We start from the raw sequence: 19234 nt of genomic DNA, 5'->3' as shown, positions 1-19234 counted from the left end.
GCATGGAGGGTCAGGCACTCAGTGGAAGGGGGCACTTTTTCCAGCTCTTGGAAAAACAAAGAGTAGATCGGGTAGTAAAACAAAAGCAAAGGAGACCTGGAAGCACCTGACAGCCCTAATTCATCACGGCCCAAGTTTTTTCCTGTGTTCCCATTATATTTGTTTGTAAAAGTGGAAATCAATTTTGAAGGTAATTTTCTGGAAAGAATGGAAGGGAGGTGGGAGGGCCGGATAAGGCAGAGATGGTAAAAGGAAAAATTTAGGCCAGGCACAGCCCAGGGGCAGCTCTTGGCAAGGTGAAAGAAAATTGCATATTCAATCTCCATCCATGAATCTCCCTCACTGCTGCCCGCCTCCTGCTTGAAAACAATGAAGGCTTTTTCCCAACGCTGGGTAGGGCCTTGGTATCAGCCTCACTTTAACTTCAGGGTCATTAATTCCCTGATTATTGAAGGAGAAGAGAGGGTTACAGCATCGTCAATTCCAAAGGCACCCCCCCATGTGATCAGGCCCTGGCTGGGGTGCAGTGGGGAGGGGGGCAGCTAGGGTGGGGTGAGGTGTTGTTTCAGAAGAGCAAAAAGGGTGGGGAGGGACGAAATGGAGAGCCAACTGGACTGGGGGAAGGAAACCAGGAGGAGGGTGGAAGAAGGCAGTCATTACTGCATACCTCTGTTGTGTTGTTATTGCAAATTAAAAGTAGCATGTTCCACTCCACAGCTATCTTTGGGGAGGGAGGGGCACTGAGGGAGGTGGGGGATCTTATCATTGCTTCTTCAGCAGACCAGCCGTGGTGTCACCGTGTGAGGTGACATTTGAATTTACAATTCCGCTGAGAAAAGCCATTAATTCACAAATTAACATTTCTCCCTCTCCCTCTCTCTTTAACACTCTCTCCCTCTCTCACATGGATGTGCAAGCAATTGAAAAGACAAAGGAAATAGCCTTAAGGAAGAGACTTTACTGCTAGTCTGTCTGTGCTGAGATTGCTCCCCCTGCTTCCAGATAGATAAACCAATTACCTGAGCAGCTCTGCTCCTGGCCGCCCGGGATCGCCTCCTTTTGTAGGCTGCATCCATGCTGGATTACACACGGTGTATCTCATTAATGTAAACCAGGCATGCCCTGGTCACCAGGCTCTCTTCCCCGCTCTCTTTCTGGAGAGGAATTGGGAGCAGTGCTGGTGTCAGAAAAGGGAGGACTCCGGGGTAGAGGAGAGGTTGCCCCGGCCCCACTGCCAGGCCTGGGGACTTTGGGCACAGCCTGCAGTCCCGGAGGAGGCTGATGGAGGAAGTCTTCAGGTGAGGGCTCCCTGGTAGGTTTGCATGGGCAGACATTTAGAGACAGAGAGGAGCTGGACACTGACTCTCTCAAGCCCACAGCGCCTGTCCTCTGTGACTTTTTGGTCCAGATGCAGGGGGCTGGCAGAAGCAGAGAGGGCTCTGAGTGCTGCCTGCATGGGAAGAGCTGAGGGAGGTTTCGCTGAGTACACACCATTTTAGTGGGACAGGATTCAGCCTGAAGGACCTGGGAGGGGTGCCATGGAGGGCCCAGAAGACACAGTGAGGTTGCACCGTGTTGGGTAAACAGAACGAGGTTGCACTGATTCTAGCTCTTGGGCACCATTCTATCTGTTCACTATCTAATCCTTACACACACACACACACACACACACACACACACACGTAGCCATCCGATTCCCTTCTTGGAGAACCCCACCCAGGAGTGTGGACCTGGGGCCACGTGCCCTCAGAGCTCTGAAGTGAGCTCACATCTTGGGCAGGGAATCGCAGAGCCTCTTTTTACTTTCACTCTCCTCCAGGCCCTGGCCAGGCTCTGTAAGAAGACATATTGGCAAAGGGAAGCCGAGCAGAGTTTGAGTTTCTCTAAGGAGAGGTGCTCTGTGGATTATTGCTAGAATTATATGATTTCTCGCATGCTAGACTGCCCCTCATGAGGCAGGTCCTATGAAAGCCCAGAAACTAAATCTACAGGAAGGGAATCATCTGTCTAGACAAGTGCCTGAGTTTAACTACATTCACAAAGCTCAACCTATGTTCATTTTCCAACAAATTTTCAAACTCTGGCTAATGTCCACTCCAGTCCAAGAAAGAGCTAAGGTTCAAAGGTCAGCATTGCTAAGACACCAAAAAAAATCCACTTATGAACACACATTCATTGTTATGATTATATCTTCCCAGTAACCTGGGAAATCAGACCGTTCATACTGAGGGGAGAATTTTTCTATCTTAGTTGGATCGCATATTTTAGCCAAACTCTGGGCAATGTTGGCAGTGAGCCTGTTAAACACTGACCGTGTCATTATGCAGAGGTAGGTGTAGGTTAATGTCAATGTTTTATTAAGACCTTTCCTTTGGGCCCTGTGTATACGTGGATTTACTTTTTTCTGTGGGGAAGGACCAGGGGTTAGCCATGGCGGTGGGTAGCTGACATGGGTGCATGGATTTGTCCATAAATCCATGCGTTTATACCAGAGACGATAGCTAAATCATTAACCACCTCAGGTTCCCAGCCAGTTCGTGCTGTTGTGGATAGTTATATTTGCTTGTATGAAGACATATGTTGTAATTTAGCACAAAATAATTTTTTTTTTCCCATGAAGTACCCAAAAGTCAGAATATATAGTCGACCCCACGGCCCAGGAGAGACGTACAGAGTTGCCATAGAGGGGGCTACGTGTGCCCCTCTACCGCTGGAAATTGGGATGGGTGTAGCACAGTATTACAACTTTCTCAGCAAAGGCCTCAGGTCCTCCTCCCCACCGCGTCCACACGCGCCTGTGCACCTGTGTGCATACCGTCTTGTCACACTACGTCTCCAATCCTAATCTTCCACTTGGCAACTACTTTCCAGCCCTGCAGGTAGGCATCGTTCTCCTTCCCCCACCCAGCAAGGGCACCAAGCGAGAAATCCGCTGCCTCAGCACTGCCCTTCTCCCCCAAGTGCAGGCCGTGGACAGGAGGGAGGAGCCAGGCTCTGAGGCTGTCCCCCAGGCCCTGCTGCTGCTTGTGGACTGGCCTCCCTGGGCACCTCCTCCTCTGCAGGCCAGCAGGCAGCTGAGAAGGGCAGGGGCATGGGGGACCCCTCAGGGAAAGGGTTTGGAGAGAAGGGAGGCTGGGGAGACCCAGGATTGCTGCCTACCAAGGGACCGGGTCTCAGCAGCCTCACTGACCATTGTGGCTGCACAAGGAGCCCTGGAGCCCAGGGAAGGAACCTTCCCCTGCCTGCCTTCCCCAGGGCCATGGTGGCTGGAGGGCTCTCCAGGACCCTCCCCATTTTGCCCGTTGGGGGTAGAAAAGCAAGGAGGGCTGGGAAAGAGTTGGGGGAGGGCTGGGAGACAGCGCGAGCCTCAGAGCTGAGTTGCAGCAGAGCCAGTAATTCAAACCATCCTGACCCTTCAGTGAACCCGAACCTGCTGACCTTGACAGCACTAGACAAGGGAGGCCTCACAAACCTCCACCTTCCTGGAGGCCCTCCCTTTCTTGGAGCCCTGTAGCCCAGCCTCCAGGTGTCTTCTAATTTGGCCATCCCCGGGAAATGTCAGCATCCCTCCCTCCCGGAGGCACCTGCCTCACAGCAGCACCCTTTGTGCTCATCTCCACCCGGAGACAAGTGCGTGGGCATCTCACCGGGGCCTTTCCAGGGTCAGCGGAGGCTTTCTCCTTTAAACAGAGCTTGTACATCTTGCCCATGCTCCTCCTGCCCCAGGCTTCACCTTTTTCAGTACTGGCTATAGAGTGTGTGTGTGTGTGTGTGTGTGTGTGTGGTCTGAGTGCACACAGGGGCTGGGATAAAATGTGATCGAGACACAGCAGAGGAGGGAGGGAAGAAAAGCCTAAGGAAAGGTGCCCCAGCAACCTGCATTAAAGTAAATGTAGTTTATGAAGTTTATGCTTTCCTCCCAGGGAGAGCTGGATTCTATCCAACAGCCTCCCAGAGCCTGCCAAACAGCTCCTGAAGCAGTAACTGCAGGCAGGAGCGTGGGCAAGCCAGTGACAGAGGGAGAGATGCATGGACACATGTGTGCTTACCTACATACACACACGTGTGCGCGGGCACACACCTCTCTCTCTCTCTCTCTCTCTCTATCTCTATCTCTTATCTCTGTCTCTATCTCTGTCTCTATCTTTTACTGGCTCACACAGTTCTCCCTAGGCCCCACAGACTTCGAAGACTAGGACGGAGGGACGCAGACAGTGTGGTGGGAGTGACTCCAGGAGCTTCCCGTTCCCTCCCGCTGCCCTTCCCACCCCTACCCCCATCTCCTTTGGCAGTGTGGCCAACCCAGACACGTGGGCAATGTGGACCACTGGGCAACAAGCTTGTGGAAGCTCTCTGGGTGAGGGGTAGTACGGGTGGTCTTGGGGTGGTGGGTATGAGGTCTAGGGAGTAAAAGACATCAGGATGTGGTCTACCAGAAACCTGCCTTTTTTCTGATGCTGGGGATCCATTTTTCTCTGGCACCTTGGACTAGACCGAGTAGATACCTTACAGCTACTGAAGACAGCTGCTGGACTCGCTTAAGGAGAAACAATAAGAGACAGTATTTTTTTTTAATTTATTGGGGTGACAATTGTTAGTAAAATTACATAGATTTCAGGTGTACAATTCTGTATTACATCATCTATAAATCCCATTGTGTGTTCACCTCCCAGAGTCAGTTCTCCTTCCATCACCATGTATTTGATCCCCCTTCCCCTCACCTCCCGCCCCCCATCCCCCTTACCCTCTGGTAACAAGAGACAGTATTTTTCTTTCCTGGAAATTCAAAAGAAATAAATGGTTGACAACGTTAGGCTATGGGAGCTCTTAGAGGGACTTATAAGCAAGCTGGAATATCTGCCTTTCTAGATTTTTCTTCGTGTGTACAAGCACATGGATTCATGTGTGTGTGTGTACCAATAACACGTAAATGGGCAAGGATCCTTGACTTTAGAGGAAAGGGTTGTATGGAGGAGAAAAATGGCTGGAGAGGGCAGTAAGACATAGCAAAGACCTTTGCTCAGGCCTGTCGGGTGGGCAACATCTGGTCTCCTGCCCCTGTGCTTCTGAGACCTGGGGATGGGTAGTGGGAGAACTCGATCTCCCACCTCTTCCCGGGAACTTCTTGTCCCTTTTCAAGTTCTGCGAGGAGCTGGGACAGAGGAGGGCAACAGAGGTAGAGTCATCCGAAGGCAGAGATTGGAGGGAAGAAGAAGACAGAAGGGAAAGTGAAGGACGGGCAGATATTGCCGACTGTGGAGGCTACACTGGGAAGCCAGGAGATGCTTGGCATGGAAGGCAGCTGAAACTGGCCAGGGATGGCTTTTGCCCTTTTTCTTCCCTTCTCTCTCCTTTCCCCTCCTTTCCTTCCCCTCCTTATCCCTCCCTTCTTCCCTCCACACATCTTTATTGGTTCCGATAATAGCGTTGATTTACATGCCAGGCAAAGCCTTGCTACACACACAAAAAGAAAACCCCAGCCTTGGCGGTGTGGCAGTGTCAGCTCTCGCTGTTGTTCGACAGTGTAAAATTAAATTAATAAAGCCCCCAACACAGGAAAACATAACAGGAAATTAATGGCCTTTACTGTCGCTCTGATGCAGTCATTTGCAACCCTGCTTTCCGCACCAAAGACTTCATAAATGCAAGCAGTTTCTCTAAACAAGCATACTTAGAGCGGCCTGGTATGTAATTTTTCGTCTTGCTTGTGTCCTCTGAGCTAACAAAGCCCCCTTTCCTTCTGGCTCCAGAGAGGTTTCTAACTGGTTCTGGCCCCAGCTGGAGTCCAGGACCTTGCAGAAGGCTCCAGCCCATCCCTGAGAGCTCACAGAGGGCTGAAGGAGGACTCAGGTCCTACACAGACAGACCCTCAGCCAGCCCTCCTTCCTCATCAGTGGCCAGTGAGCCTGGAGTCCCAGCCTCTGCCAGCAGGCCAGCAGGAAGGCACTGCGCATGCTCTCAGGCAGGAAAGTTGATCACTCTGGGGAATTCACCTAAACCCACCCACTGCTCACTCCTCCCCTCTCTCTGTGCATGTGTCTTCTCTCCACTACGTGTTTGCTTCCTTGCCGTTGTGTTGCCTCTGGCCTCCCCTCCTCCTCCCTCCTCTGTACTTGCTCATCCGCCTTGGACTTCTTCCAGTATGGGTTGCACACACTCAGGCTGCTCGTGTTGGCAGTGGGTGCCCATGTCCTTCTTTCCTAGGTAACCTAGGGGTTCAGGAGGAGGGAGGGAGCAGACATTCAAAGCAGGGAAAGTAACTGTACTGGTATAATTCTCTGGGGTTCTAGGGCTCCCTATACCTCCCTCTTCTATCCTGGTTTGTTAGGAACTACGAGGGCCCTAAATGATTATTCAATCTATCACTCTGTCCTTGGGAAGATTTCCTATAAACTGTTTCAGATTGCTGAGAGTCTGTGATTTTGCTTTGGCGTGTAAATAGGTGAACTACTGAGAAAACTTACATTTGCTTCTCGGGGGATATTTGTATCAATGTGGGCCCAGTGTCCACTGTGTTAGAAGGTATGATAGGAGCAAAGAACCAGGACGTGGATCTCAAGAAACTTACAATATTACATTTGATTTTTTTTTTATTTTTTTTTTTTAGCAGCCATGTCAGACTCAAACTCATATTGAGTTCGTAGTCAACTAAAACCTTGAGATCTTTTTCACATCAATTGCTATCAAGCCAGGTCTACCCCGTTCTGCACTTGTGTGATTGATTTTTTTAAAACCTAAACATAGGGTATTCCATTTCATCTCGTTGGTTTGGCTCTTAATTCCACCCGATTAAAATCGTAAGCATGTCTTCTCTGTCACCGTCCTAGTAGTTTTTTTAAAAGAGTTATTTTCCTTTAAAGTAAAGGAAAGCCGCATGGCCCACCAGTGGAGACCTCCTTCCTGGTTGCGATACATGAATGCGTTAGGTACTACTGAGTCCAGCAGCCGTAACCATGTCACTTTTCTTCATATTGTCCGTAAAGTTAGGAAGGAGATTCTTTGTGAAATGTTAACACTCACTACATTCACAGCATTTCTTTAATCAATCGATAAAATAAATCCAGTTTAAGTCGGTATGCAGATTGAGTGCCTGCTGTGTATGAAGCATGGCAGGACTGATTTACAAAGGTAAATAGGACACAGTACTTGACCTCATGAAGCTTCTAGTCTAGTAGGAAGATAGATGTGCACATCATTGTACAAGCAGAATGTGATAGGCACTATGATCAAGTTATAAAATGCTATGATGAATGTTTCTGTTTTTGTTTTTTTTTAAAAAAGGGCAGTTGCTTCCAACCAGGGCCCTTGAAGTCTTAGCGGGGTTGGCATTTGATCTAAGCACTGATCTCTAGTTAATGTGATGTGACTTATTCTTGCTGAATACACACAGGCTCCAGAGTATCACCATTTTCTTTTCTAGTGCCTATGAAGTATAATAATTTCTTCTAAAAGATTTCCAGACCTTACCATTAAATTTATTAGAGTGTTATTTGCGTAAGCTTACCTTTTTTTGCAAGGCAGGCTAGCACTGGGCTTTGTCACTGCCTCGCCTTTTCATTGTGACTTCTCAAGGACTATCAACAAAAATCTTAGGATCCTATTTACCTTTGTCCCTAGGGTCCTGCTATATGATTTATCTGGACCTAGGAAAGTGAACTCAAATGGTTAGGAGTACCTGCCTGCCCCTTCCTGACCTGGGCAGCTCCTGCTGGTCCCATTTTGAAGATTCTTTTCTTTGGTGGACAAGACAAAGGCAAGCTGGAGGTTGGAGAAGTTCCGCCTTCTCTCTTTTCTCTCAGTATTACATCCTCTTCCCCAGCACTGAGCCTACACCTGCCTTCGTTTTTGTTTTCTCCAAAGAGAGCTACCAAGGCCCTTTTTTGTTGTCTCAGCTTTTGTCTTCCTGACAGGCTCATGCTACTCTTATACCCACCCTTGGTTATGGTCTCCTCCTTCCATCAGTTGTGTGTCCTTTACAAGAAGAAAAAAAATAAGTTGTTGTCTGATAAAAAGTGCGATATGTGTTCATTATAAAATATTTGGAAGATACAGTAAATTTTTTTAAAAATCACCAATAATCTCATCACTGAGAGATAACCACTGTTGGAATTTGGTATATTCTTTTACAGTCTTTTTTGTCTATGCATGTATAATTTTATACATATAATTTTTTATCAAAATTGGAATGATATTGTATATACAGCTTGTCTTGCTATTTTCACTTAACATTATATAGGACCATTTTCACATATCATTAAATATTCTTTGAAAACATGATTTTTTAATGGCCGCATAATCTTCCACTGTTCGGTGTACATGTCCTTTTAAAATCTAGGCTCATCATATTTTAAAGCTTATTCGTGTGCAACAACAATGATTTTCCTTAAATGTCCTCTCTTTCTACCCCTCCCCCACTTTTCCTCTCTCTACTTTGTCAGGTTGATTCTTTGAGCTTGTAGGGGAGGAATTTCATTTTTAGAGCATCCTATCTTTCTGGAATTATGTTTCCTTCTAGAATCTCTTGCCACGGGATCACACGACCATTCCTTCCCTTAACACATAGCAGTTTGCTTTCCTCAATTCGGATTCTGTCCAGTGCCCCTTCCTTTGCTACTGTCAACTCTAGACATGGTTGCTTTCTCCTCATCACTTCCCTTTTATCAGTTTTTCTATCTTGGTCAAAATTAAGCAATTTGAAGTAGTGGAAAGGGCTCTGGAGTGAGAACCTCTGTTCCCATCCTAACAATGACTAGCTGTGTGACATGGAGAAATTACTTAACCTTTCCGGGCCTCTTTGTTTTTTTAATCTCTAAGAGGGAATGGATTAAATGCTCTCTACACTTTCCAGCTATAAAATGTGATGACACTGACTCCAGAAGAGCAATTTCCTTTGTTGCTTCTTTTTCCTTTTAAAAGGTAAAACATTGAGTAAGGCAAGTTAAGAGTTTATTAGTCTTTGCTTTTGCAGTCCTATACAACAAATCAGCCAACATTTTTTGTCACCTACTATGTGTCATACCCAATGTTAGGCTTAGAAAGATGAAAGAGGTGGGCCCCTGCCTTCAAAATGGGCATGATAATAGAAGCTCCCTGATTAAGTTCTTGTGAAAATTAAATGAGTTAATATATGTAAAATTCTTAAATAGGTGCCTAATATATAGTAAGCACTTAATGTTAGCTGCTGTTATTGTAAGGATGTACATTAAGCAGAGTGTCTGGCACCATAATAGAAACTGGATCAATTTTAGTTATTATTATTATTTCTACAATAGAGGTTTGGATAGATGGCTATTGGAACACAGAGAAAGGAGAAATTAGTAATGCTGAGGGAGGAACTAGCAACCCTCTAGTGTACATCTGAGGAAACTCAATCCAGAAAAGCTCAAGGGACTTGGCCAAGGTCATATGGCACATGAGCAACAAAACTAGGATTTCAACCCAGGAGATAATACTAACAGTCCAGCATTTAAGTTAGGGTCACTGCTGCAGTTGGTGCCCACAGAGGCACAGGAAGACAGTCATGCCAATGCCCACCTTTCACCCTATCATGAACTCATGGAGTGCTTGATGCGGGGCTTGGTCTAGGAGAGCCCCTTGTCATGGGTTGCCAGAGCTGAAAGGCTGACCAGAACCTTGTTTTGGGGCCAGATTTCCAAGGGCTTCTTCGTAGCCTCCTCTTCAGCTTGTCTTGGGGTTCCTGGCCAGGGCAGTCTCCCAGATCGTCCCGTTTAAGGATGGGAGACCATGGGATATGTCACCCCAGCTCCTTAGACAGTGTTTCCGCCAGCATGGTCTCCAGCCCAGCCTCTTCCTAGCACATTGCACCACCTGCTTTCCTCCTCTCTCCTCCAATTCCCATCTAATTCCCCTTTCCATCATGCTTCCCCTCACCCTCTCTTCCTCACTTCTTTCCTCTCCCCTCCCCCTTTCCTGTCTCCTGCCCTACTTTCCTCATTCCCTCACACTCTTTCCCTTTCTTTTCTACTTCCCTCTCCCCTCCTCTCCATCCCCTCCCCATTCCATGAATCCTTTCTCTTCTCCCAGTCGGGAAAGCAGCCCCATTCCTGGTCCCAAACCTCACTCCCTGTTCTCAATCAGATGGGAGGGCCAGGGTGGCAGCCCAGACCTCCTCCATCCTGCCGCCGTGGGGGTGGGGCTGGGGCTGCACAGGCGGGCTGCCCTGAATGACAAGCGGAGATATTGATCGCATTCTGAACTCAGCCCAGCCGATAGAAGGTAATTAATGACTCCATTTGCCTCAGTACCGAGGAGAACAATTGAGTTTGAAACTGCAACAACTGGCAGCTGGGGAGACTGGGGGACAGCCTGGGTGTGAACCCCTCAGAAGGGGAAAGGGGTGTTAGAGGAGCTAAGGAGGAGAGAGAGGGGGGCAGAGGCCATAGGTCGGAATGGTATGGAGCAAACATTTACACAGAGCCCCCAACCCCAACCACAGCTGACCCCTCCTGCTCCCCCCAGGCCCCAGAGGCCTGCCGCCTATCACCCACTGCTCCCACTTCCTCCACGCTTTTCTCTTTTCTTCCTGTATCACTTTTTCAGGTCATTTTCTGTCTGTGGATGAAATAAGCCTTACTTTCCCCAAGCTTGCTTCCTGTCAGCTATGCGATCTTGCACATGCTTTTAACTCTCCCTGAGCTTGTTTCCTCTGTGGTAAAATTGAACTAATGGTCTCTCTTTTGCATGTGTTCTGTAAGGATTAGAGAGAGTGTGTGTAAAGCATCTCAAGCCTCCCTAGTACATAGTTGGTGCTCAATAAATGATGATAATGACAATCTTTGACAAAGAAGGCAAATTTGATAGAGTGGAGACCGCTTTGGAGTCAGACATCCCTGAGTTCAAATATCCAGTCTTTGCTACTTACTAGTTGGATGATATTGAACAAATAATTTTGCCTCTCATCTGAAAAATGAGAATAATAATAATAATTTTGTAAATTTGAATGGATTTAATTAGCTTATGCAAAAGCCCTAATATCGTCAGTTTCCCCATAGACAGGTAAATATTTGTATTTGGGTTTATAAAACTGACGTTAATAAGTTTTTTTACGATACTTTTAAAAAGTCCCCTCAAATGCCTCCTTCCTACTTCCTGGGGGCGGCTCCTGCACATCCCATCTTGGTTTTGTAGACTTTGATGACCTTGGCACTTTCTGAGCAAGGAATGGCATTATTTCATTCTGTCTATTACCATCACCCCCACTTACCTTTTGGTCAGTGCAGGAGAATTTCTCTTGCCCCTCGCAGTCACAGCTTTGGGAATTTGGGCAGAATATCCACACATGAAGAGGACAGGACACTTCTATTTTGTCCCTTATCCCTAACTCTTATCCTTTAAACATGGTGTTCAGTGACTTCCCCCTTTCCAAGCTACTGAGACCTCACTGGACAGCCTTATTTGTGATTGGCCATAGAGAGGGTCTAGTCTGGGGTCAGAGAAGTGGAAGGTAGAGCTCTGCTCCAGAGAAGCCCAGGCATAAATAGATGGGGAGTGACAAGGCTAAGTAAATGAGGAGATCAGATCTTTTTATTGAGGAGTAAAAGACATTTTTATTAATGATTCTAGAAGTAGTACGTGCTTTTTGTACAAAGCCTGGATGATATGAAAAAACTTAGATGAGAAGAAAATAATTTGCTCATGATCAGGAAGTAACCACTGTTACCATGTGGGTGGCTCTCCTGCCAGTCAAGATGGTTTTGCAGCTGCCTTCGTTTGCATGGAGATTGGGGCCCTGCTGCTACTTACATGCTCAGGACGTTGGCTGGGCAGGCAGCTGCTGCTGCTCACTGGTTTAGTCCAAGACTGATTACAGGACACCTTCCCTGTGCCAGACTCCCTGGTGGACATGTCCTTGAGCTAGCCACTTCTCCTCATTTAATCTGCAGCTCATTTACTCCAAGCCTCAGTTTTCTCACCAGTAAAAAAGGGATTACAATCCCCACCCAAATAACCTTAGGTTTTTGAAAGCTTTTTATTAACTGCTAAACAAATATGAAGCAATTAGAGGGGAAGACAATATGAACCTTTGTTCCCCTTGAAAGAGTAATGTACGTCAAAGTTTTAACTCAGCAGTTTGTTTAATTTAATTTATTTATATCTGCCTCATTCCATGCTGTAGTGGACAAAGCTTCTGGAATGGGCTCCAGTCCTTAGAGTCTACTGCCTAGTTGTGTGACCTTGAACTTGTCACCTCCCCTCCTCCACCTCATTGCCCACCCCACTAGTTTTCATTACTGTAAAATGAAGACTTCGGACCAGGTGTCCTCTAAACACTCTGGGCAGTCAGTTCAGGGGCTGCAGCATCAGTATAGGGAAAGTGCAAGGCAGAAAAATGGGGATGCTGGAAACCATGACTCAGATGGGGCCAAGTAGCCCTCAGCTGGGACCCTGTGTTTGGCACCCAAGCAGCAGAGTGAAATGATGTAGGGGGCAGGTCTGGAATCAGAAAGACCTGAATTGAAATCCTGACTGTCATTTACCAGCTGCATGGCCTTGGATAAGCTACTTACTTTCTCTTTCCTCAGTTTCCTTATCTTTAAAATAGGTATCCTAAATCAGTATTTACCTCCCAGGGTTGTTGGCGGCAGGATTAAAAAAGAGCTGTACAAAGTACAGCAGTGGCATGTAATAAGCTCTCAGTACTGTGAGCTGCTAATGGATGGAGGCTGGGGAGAGCAGGAAAACAAGGCTGTGCTCTCCACACATGGAGACCAACTAGCACACGGTTCGCTCCTTGCGCTGTGCGGTCTTATTAAACCTACACAACCACATTTTCCAACCTCAGTCAAAAAACGTGGCCTGAGAGTAGGAAAGGATATTGGAAATTAGAATTGTTCCGGAAAGCCCAGGGCATATGACCACCATACCCCAGCCTCTTCCTGGAGCCTTGACAAGGAGTGGGAGTCTTATCCCCTCAAGGTGAAGGCCAAGGGTCTCCTCAGATCATTTAAGAAAGGTCTTCCCTGGAACCAGCTCCCACCACAGGCAAATAGGCCTGTTTTATCCCAACCCTGCTCTCTCTGACTGGAGCCTTGGTGTGGGGGGTCCAATGCAAAGGTCATCTGGACCTTGTTCTCAAGCAACCTCTCCCATCTGCTTTGGATGGCAGTTCTGAACTCCAAGGTTAAGTTCTGCTCTTCACAGGGAACACAATATTCTCTGTCCCTTCAGTAGAGGCACTATAGGTGGGCAGGATGGTATTGATGAGAAAAGGAAGGGCTTCCTGTGGACCAGAGTCAATGCTTCCAGAAGCTGACAAGCAGTGGGGGTGAGTGAAGAGGGGCTTAGGTCTACCCAGGGGCCTTCTGTGGGTCTTCCCATGTCCTCTGATAGCTAGGGATGCGTGAGACTTGCCTGACAAGTGAATGGGTGTCCTGGGATGCCAAGCCAGTCAGGGTGCCAGTCCAGAGAACTTCTGTCAGGGGTCTGGCTTTGAATGCTCCCCAGAGAGCCTCATTCATTCATTCATTGAGTACCAATTGTATGCCCAGCTCTGTGCCTGGCACTGGGGCCCCGGAGATGCATCTGTCATGGTCCCTGCCCACAAGGAGCTCACGAGGGGAAGATGTTATCCAATTACTCACACACTTTCCTTCCCTGCTCACAGAAGCCTCGATGAAGTCCTGCTTCTGCCTCCTCCTCTGACAAAAGCCTTTCAGGGGTGTCACAGCGCAGTTCCACCCTCAGCCTGTCCCCTCTGAGACTCCACCCTTGGGAAATCCCACTCTGAGCTCTCTCTCCACTGTCCTGAGGAGGTCCCTCCATGTGGTTGGCACTGTCCACCACTTCATTTCTTCTTTCTTTTTCTCTGTGTTCTCTTGTCTTTTCTGATCTCCTCTGCTCTCATCTCCTTTTCCGCCTCCATCCCCTACCCTCCAAACCCACCCCCATCCAGACTCTGGGCTGCCCTCCTTAGCTGGATACGCAGGCTTCCGGGGAAGCAGAGCCAGCTGGTTTTATTCTTGTGGCAAGTGCTCTCTCCCCAGCAAAGCTGCCCTGGGCTCCTAGCATGGAAATCTTCTTCCCTTCCTTCCTCTTGCTTTCTGCCTTTCCTCAGGCGTCTCCCAACCTCCTTTCCTCACTCCTTTCCCACCCTTCCTCCTTACCTTCATTCCTCTCTTCCTTCTCCAGCTGAAGGAACTGTGCCATCTGGTCCTCTGGATAGAGCCTGGGAGAGCCCATGGGCCCGCTGGCTGATTTGGGAGGCCTGCCTCCCTGTCCCCCACCAATCACGTCACTGCCCTCTCCTTGCCCCTGTGGTTCTTCTCCCTGTTCTCCCAGAACTTTCTTTGTGCTCCTTCACCATTCATCATTACTGCCACCTTTCCCGCCTCCTTATCACCTTCTTTCTCCTTTGGGAGTTCCCTCAAGCTTCCTGTAACCTCTCTTGGGTGTTCTCTGCATGCTTTCACCACACCCATTTGCTGTGCTGCCCCTCTAGCACCTTCTTTCTCTTCTTCTCCCCCACCCCCTTCCTTCTCTTTTTCTCTTTCCCCGCCTCCCACTGCCACCTCTTCCAGTAGCAGGATTCCTTTTGCCGTTCCTTCCTCCCGCCCTGTTTCTCTCCATTGCTGCCTCTGTAACCTGTCTTATCACCAGGGCCTGAGTATACAAAAAAATAAATAAATAAAAAGGTCAGTGAGTGGAGGGAGCAGCAATAACCCCTAAAACAGTACTATCAGTGGAACATGATTGATCAATTGAATTCCATAGCGGCTGAAAAATGTGGGATTAAGTAGTGTATTATACGCACAATGAGTTGAGGCATGATGTTCATTTCAAGTTCATTTCGCCGGCCTCTGCCACCAGATCAGGCAATCAATAGGGGCAGCAGATATCATATATCACCTCTCTGCGGGCTGGGGAGAGAGCACCATAATCTCTCGCAAATTTAGAGTGACAGATTTGTCAAGATCTGAAGGGCCCCTGAATAAATGAAGGAAAAGAGACTCCTCCAGCCAGTGACCTGAGGACAAAGCTTCAGTTCAGCCCCTAAGCGTACACGCACGCACACACACACACACACACACACACACACACACACACAGAGGCTGAGCCAAGTCACACACAGGCATATACACAAATCTACACAGAGGTATGGTATGAGTCTCGCCACACATGCCTACACCGTGTACATAATACATATGTGAGCACACACTCAGATAAATGCACACTTTACTCCCCAGAACCCACTGGTGACACTGTAATAACCACACACAAGGACACTCACTGCCTTTCTCCACCCTGACAGCAGGGCTTCCCAGAAAGGTAGGAGGACTCCAGCAAGAAAGAATTAGACACAATGAAACGGGCAAATAGATATAAGGGGTGGAATCGAGATGATGGCAAATCCTTGAAAGAGAAGCAAGCACAGGAGAAATGTGGGGGACGTGGGCGCCTGCGCCCCATGTAATCACACACATCTGTTCAAAAAAGTTCTTTCTCTATCACTTATACATCCCCGGACACTGACTTATCTGGGTATGTTTATGTGTGTGGAAATGTATCTACACAGAGAATACTCACACAAAAGGGAAAAATAAATATGCCACACCCTAACTTAATCTCATATGGGGAGATGCGTATATCACTCATATGGAGTGATTCAGACAGAAAATCACTGCAGAGGCTTACACAGAAAAATACACAACCACCGAGTTTTGTGTCCATAGGAACAGAGAGAACAGAAATACCATTGAGGCTGTCCCTGTGTCTCTCTCTGTCCTCCTCAGACTTGATCCTGATTTTCATTTCTCTCTCTCTCTCTCTCTCTCTCTCTCTCTCTCTCTCTCTCTGTCTGTCTCTGTCTCTGTGTCTCTCTCTCTCTCACACACACACACACACACACACACACTTTCTTTGCTTTCCCACCCCCTCCAGACTACAGTGGAGGGAAGACAAGAGGTCCCATTAGAAAAGCAGACCCCCATGCTTCGTCTGAGAGGCCAGCAAGAGAGGATGGCTGCAGGTTGAGGTTAATCAATATGTAATATTTTCTATGGTCTCCCGAATGATACTGTATGGTGTTACTGTATATAATGCAATATTGATTATATCATATCGTATAATCACCTATAAACTGATATATATAACAGTTACAGAGAAACACTCTAGGCATGAGCTGGCCCCAGGCCTAAGCCTCCCCAGCTGGTCTTGGCCAAGCTGTGTCTAGGAAGGACCCACCCAGCTTTGGTCCAAGGGAGTTGTGGGCGGGGGGTTTCAGTGAGAGGTGGCAGGACGGCCCACTGTATAGTATGAAACTACAGTGGACCTGATGCAGAAGGGCAGGGCTGGGGTGGGAGGGGAACAGAATGGTGAGAGAGACTGGTTAGGGCAGGATGTGGACAGGATTGGCCTGCAGCCCAGGGAGGGGCACTAGTGTGGCACCCCCATGGCCTTTCCTTCATGGAGCAAGTCTCAGCTCTCTGTGGAGACCTGCGGGAGGACCCAGGTGGCTGACGAACTGGCCTCTGATCGAGGCCCAGCCGGAGTCCAGGCCAGGCACAGAGGCTGAGAGGGTGGCCTGGGCATGACAGCATCCACAAAGACACTGTCTTAAGTCTCTGCCCAAGTCAGCATTTTCCTGCTCACCTGCCACCTTCTGTCCTCCTGCTCTGGTCTCAGTCCTGGCCTAATGCAAACAGAATGCCTCAGCTTGGCTTCAAGTCCCTCCTCCCTTGGTGGTGAAGTTAATTACTTCACTCAGTCTCCCTGTTACACTCAGCCTCGGAGATTTGATGATTTTCCACCCTTGGAGTCAGTGGAACTGAAATTCATCTCAGAGCCAAGTTCAATTCTCCACAGGCTGGGTAATACCGGTCTGAGAAACCCAGCTCCTCCCCCAGGCTGACCCAGGCCAGGGGACAGAAGGGGTGCAGGGGAGATGGCCCCTGGGAGCCCCTCCGACTCTACCTCTGTCTAGTCCTTCTGCCCCCCACCGTCCATGATGGGACAACTTCTGTGTCTCTTCCTAGGTCTTTCAGAGGCTCTGGCTTCATCAGCCAGATCTCTGAGGCATGGCCAGCTCCTGGGGCAGCCCCTCCAGCCTCAAAGCTGGGGGTAAGGTGTCCTAGCAGAGGCACAACAAAGCCCTAGGGATCAGGCCAGGTGCCCCCCCCTTTTGCCCACTGCACTGCTCTGTGCCTCTGCTGGCCTACACTGATGCCCCGAGTGTCCATGTGTCCTCCAGATGTGTCCGAGGGCTCAGTCCCCAATGGAGACTCCCAGAGTGGCGTGGACAGTTTGCGGAAGCACTTGCGAGCTGACACCTTCACCCAGCAGCAGCTGGAAGCTTTGGATCGGGTCTTTGAGCGTCCTTCCTACCCTGACGTCTTCCAGGCATCAGAGCACATCAAATCAGAACAGGTGAGGAAGGCGCTTTCTGCGTGCAGAAGTAGAAAGGAATTGGGTAGAACAGGCCTCTGGAGAATGTGCACAGCCATCAGCCATGTGTACACCCAGCATTGCATATGCTACATATGGGCGTACGTGTGTGGGCCATGTGAATAGTCTCACACAGGACATGACAGTAGAGTTAGGACAAATCATTATGATATGTGGTAGTTAGAAATGGTGAGTTCTTAATGCGAGTATGGCCTTGGGTAAGTCTTATTCCTTTCAGAGCTTCAGTTTCCCTGTCTATAGAATAAAGGGCTAAGAAGTATGATCTAACAGGTCTCCTCTGGCCCTGCCATTCCCTGCTTCTGGCATAGAGTACTGGGAAATGTCCTCTTGCTGTGTCCCTTGCCTAAATGCCCCCCAGGGTCCTACAGAAAGTCTGTGCAAGCCTGTGGCACTCTTCTTGCCCAGCTGTCTGCCTCTTGCTCCCAGCTGTACAAAGTGACCCAGACAGACTGACTGCCTACCTCTCGGACCCAATACTGGCATTTATTGAGTCCTACAGATGCAGAACAGTTCAGAACATACAGCATGGGACGTATCCCACAGCACCTTTCTACACTATGCAGCATAGAAACACATCTCCTAACTCCTCACCTTTACCCCGTGCACGTGTTTACACACCACCACCACCCACCTGCTCCCCCGCCCACAGTCCATAGTACTCACAGCATTCTCCCCAGACCACCAGCTCAGCACCTTCCAGCACTCACCTCTACCCTCACCTCAGTGTAGCCTGCAGCGCACATGCTCAAACACGGGAGCACACCGCCATTCCTCCTAGATCTATGGCCTAGGCCAGGCCCACAACCGCAGCACCACACACTGCTTGCACCCGCACCCGCACACACACACGTGCATACATGCAAGCGCGTGCATGCACACACAAGCACACACACACCAGCACAGCTTCCCTGGCTCCACACAGCACAGTTTGGCTCTAGGACTCCAACAGCTCGCAGCGACTCGCCTTTCTCCCCGCCCGTCCTTTTATCCCATAAGCTGTTTGTCTTCATAAAACAAAAATCAAAAGTCTTTTTAAGGTGCCCTGAGCCATAAACCAACAAAGGAGGAGCTGGCTGAGGCGGGCGGCTCGGTGCACCCTCCCCGAGTCCCCGGCTGTATTACAATGAATAACCTTTATTTACTTTCATTAGACTATTAAACACCAGCACAGTCATTTTTCCCCCTGAAACTCGGAGCAGGGCCCATAAAGCAAATCCGAAGCCTAATTGAGTTCATTTTAATTTCTCTCCGATCACAGCGAATTACTCTGGTGATAAATCAGGGGGCAGCTTCACCCCCAGTAGAAGGCCTAATTTGCAGCTAATTACAAAACTGATTTCTACAGGAAGATCAATACAAGAAGGAATTGGAAATGACGAGGCAATCCCGTCCAGCCAGGGAGGGGAGGGGGTGCTCTGGGGGGGCCAGGAAGCGGAAGGGAAAAAAACGGACCCGAAAGAGCAGAAAATCAGTTTTAATTTAACGTAATATTAATCAGAGCAACTTTTCCTGCTTTGTGCAGGCTCCTGGCCTGCCCAGCTCTGGGGTCTGGCTTGGCGGTGGCTGCAATAAAAAGGCAATTACCCGAGTGTTTCGGGCAGGACACCCTTTCAGAGTCAATGACTGGCCCCCTCCCACCCTTCTGTTAGCCATGTGGACTCTCCCCCTCCCCAATTTCATACCCCAGTGCACAGGCAGAGAGCAAGGGGCCTGTGGGGCTGTCTTTGTTTGTTTTTAAAAAAGGGGCGCCAGCACCCTTTCAGCTGGTCCAGCAGTGCCAGGCTGGAGGCCCCACTAGGCCCTCCCCCAGCTA

The 19234-nt window shown here is 48.7% G+C and overlaps 1 protein-coding gene across 11 annotated transcripts in view; it reads left to right on the top strand.

Moving 5' to 3' along the window:
• Positions 1–19234, top strand: part of PAX2 (paired box 2) — an 88583-nt gene that overhangs the window by 50138 nt on the left and 19211 nt on the right. For all 11 annotated transcript variants that reach the window (XM_074339185.1, XM_074339179.1, XM_019724919.2 and 8 more), the window contains one exon: positions 17207–17382. In XM_074339185.1, the coding sequence (XP_074195286.1) occupies positions 17207–17382 (176 nt within the window). The remainder of the gene's footprint in view (positions 1–17206; positions 17383–19234) is intronic.

Source organism: Rhinolophus sinicus, linkage group LG07 (genome assembly GCF_036562045.2).
Source record: "Rhinolophus sinicus isolate RSC01 linkage group LG07, ASM3656204v1, whole genome shotgun sequence".
Taxonomy (NCBI): domain Eukaryota; kingdom Metazoa; phylum Chordata; class Mammalia; order Chiroptera; family Rhinolophidae; genus Rhinolophus; species Rhinolophus sinicus.
Note: the sequence above shows the minus strand (reverse complement) of the source record. Positions and strands in the feature narration are given on the sequence as shown.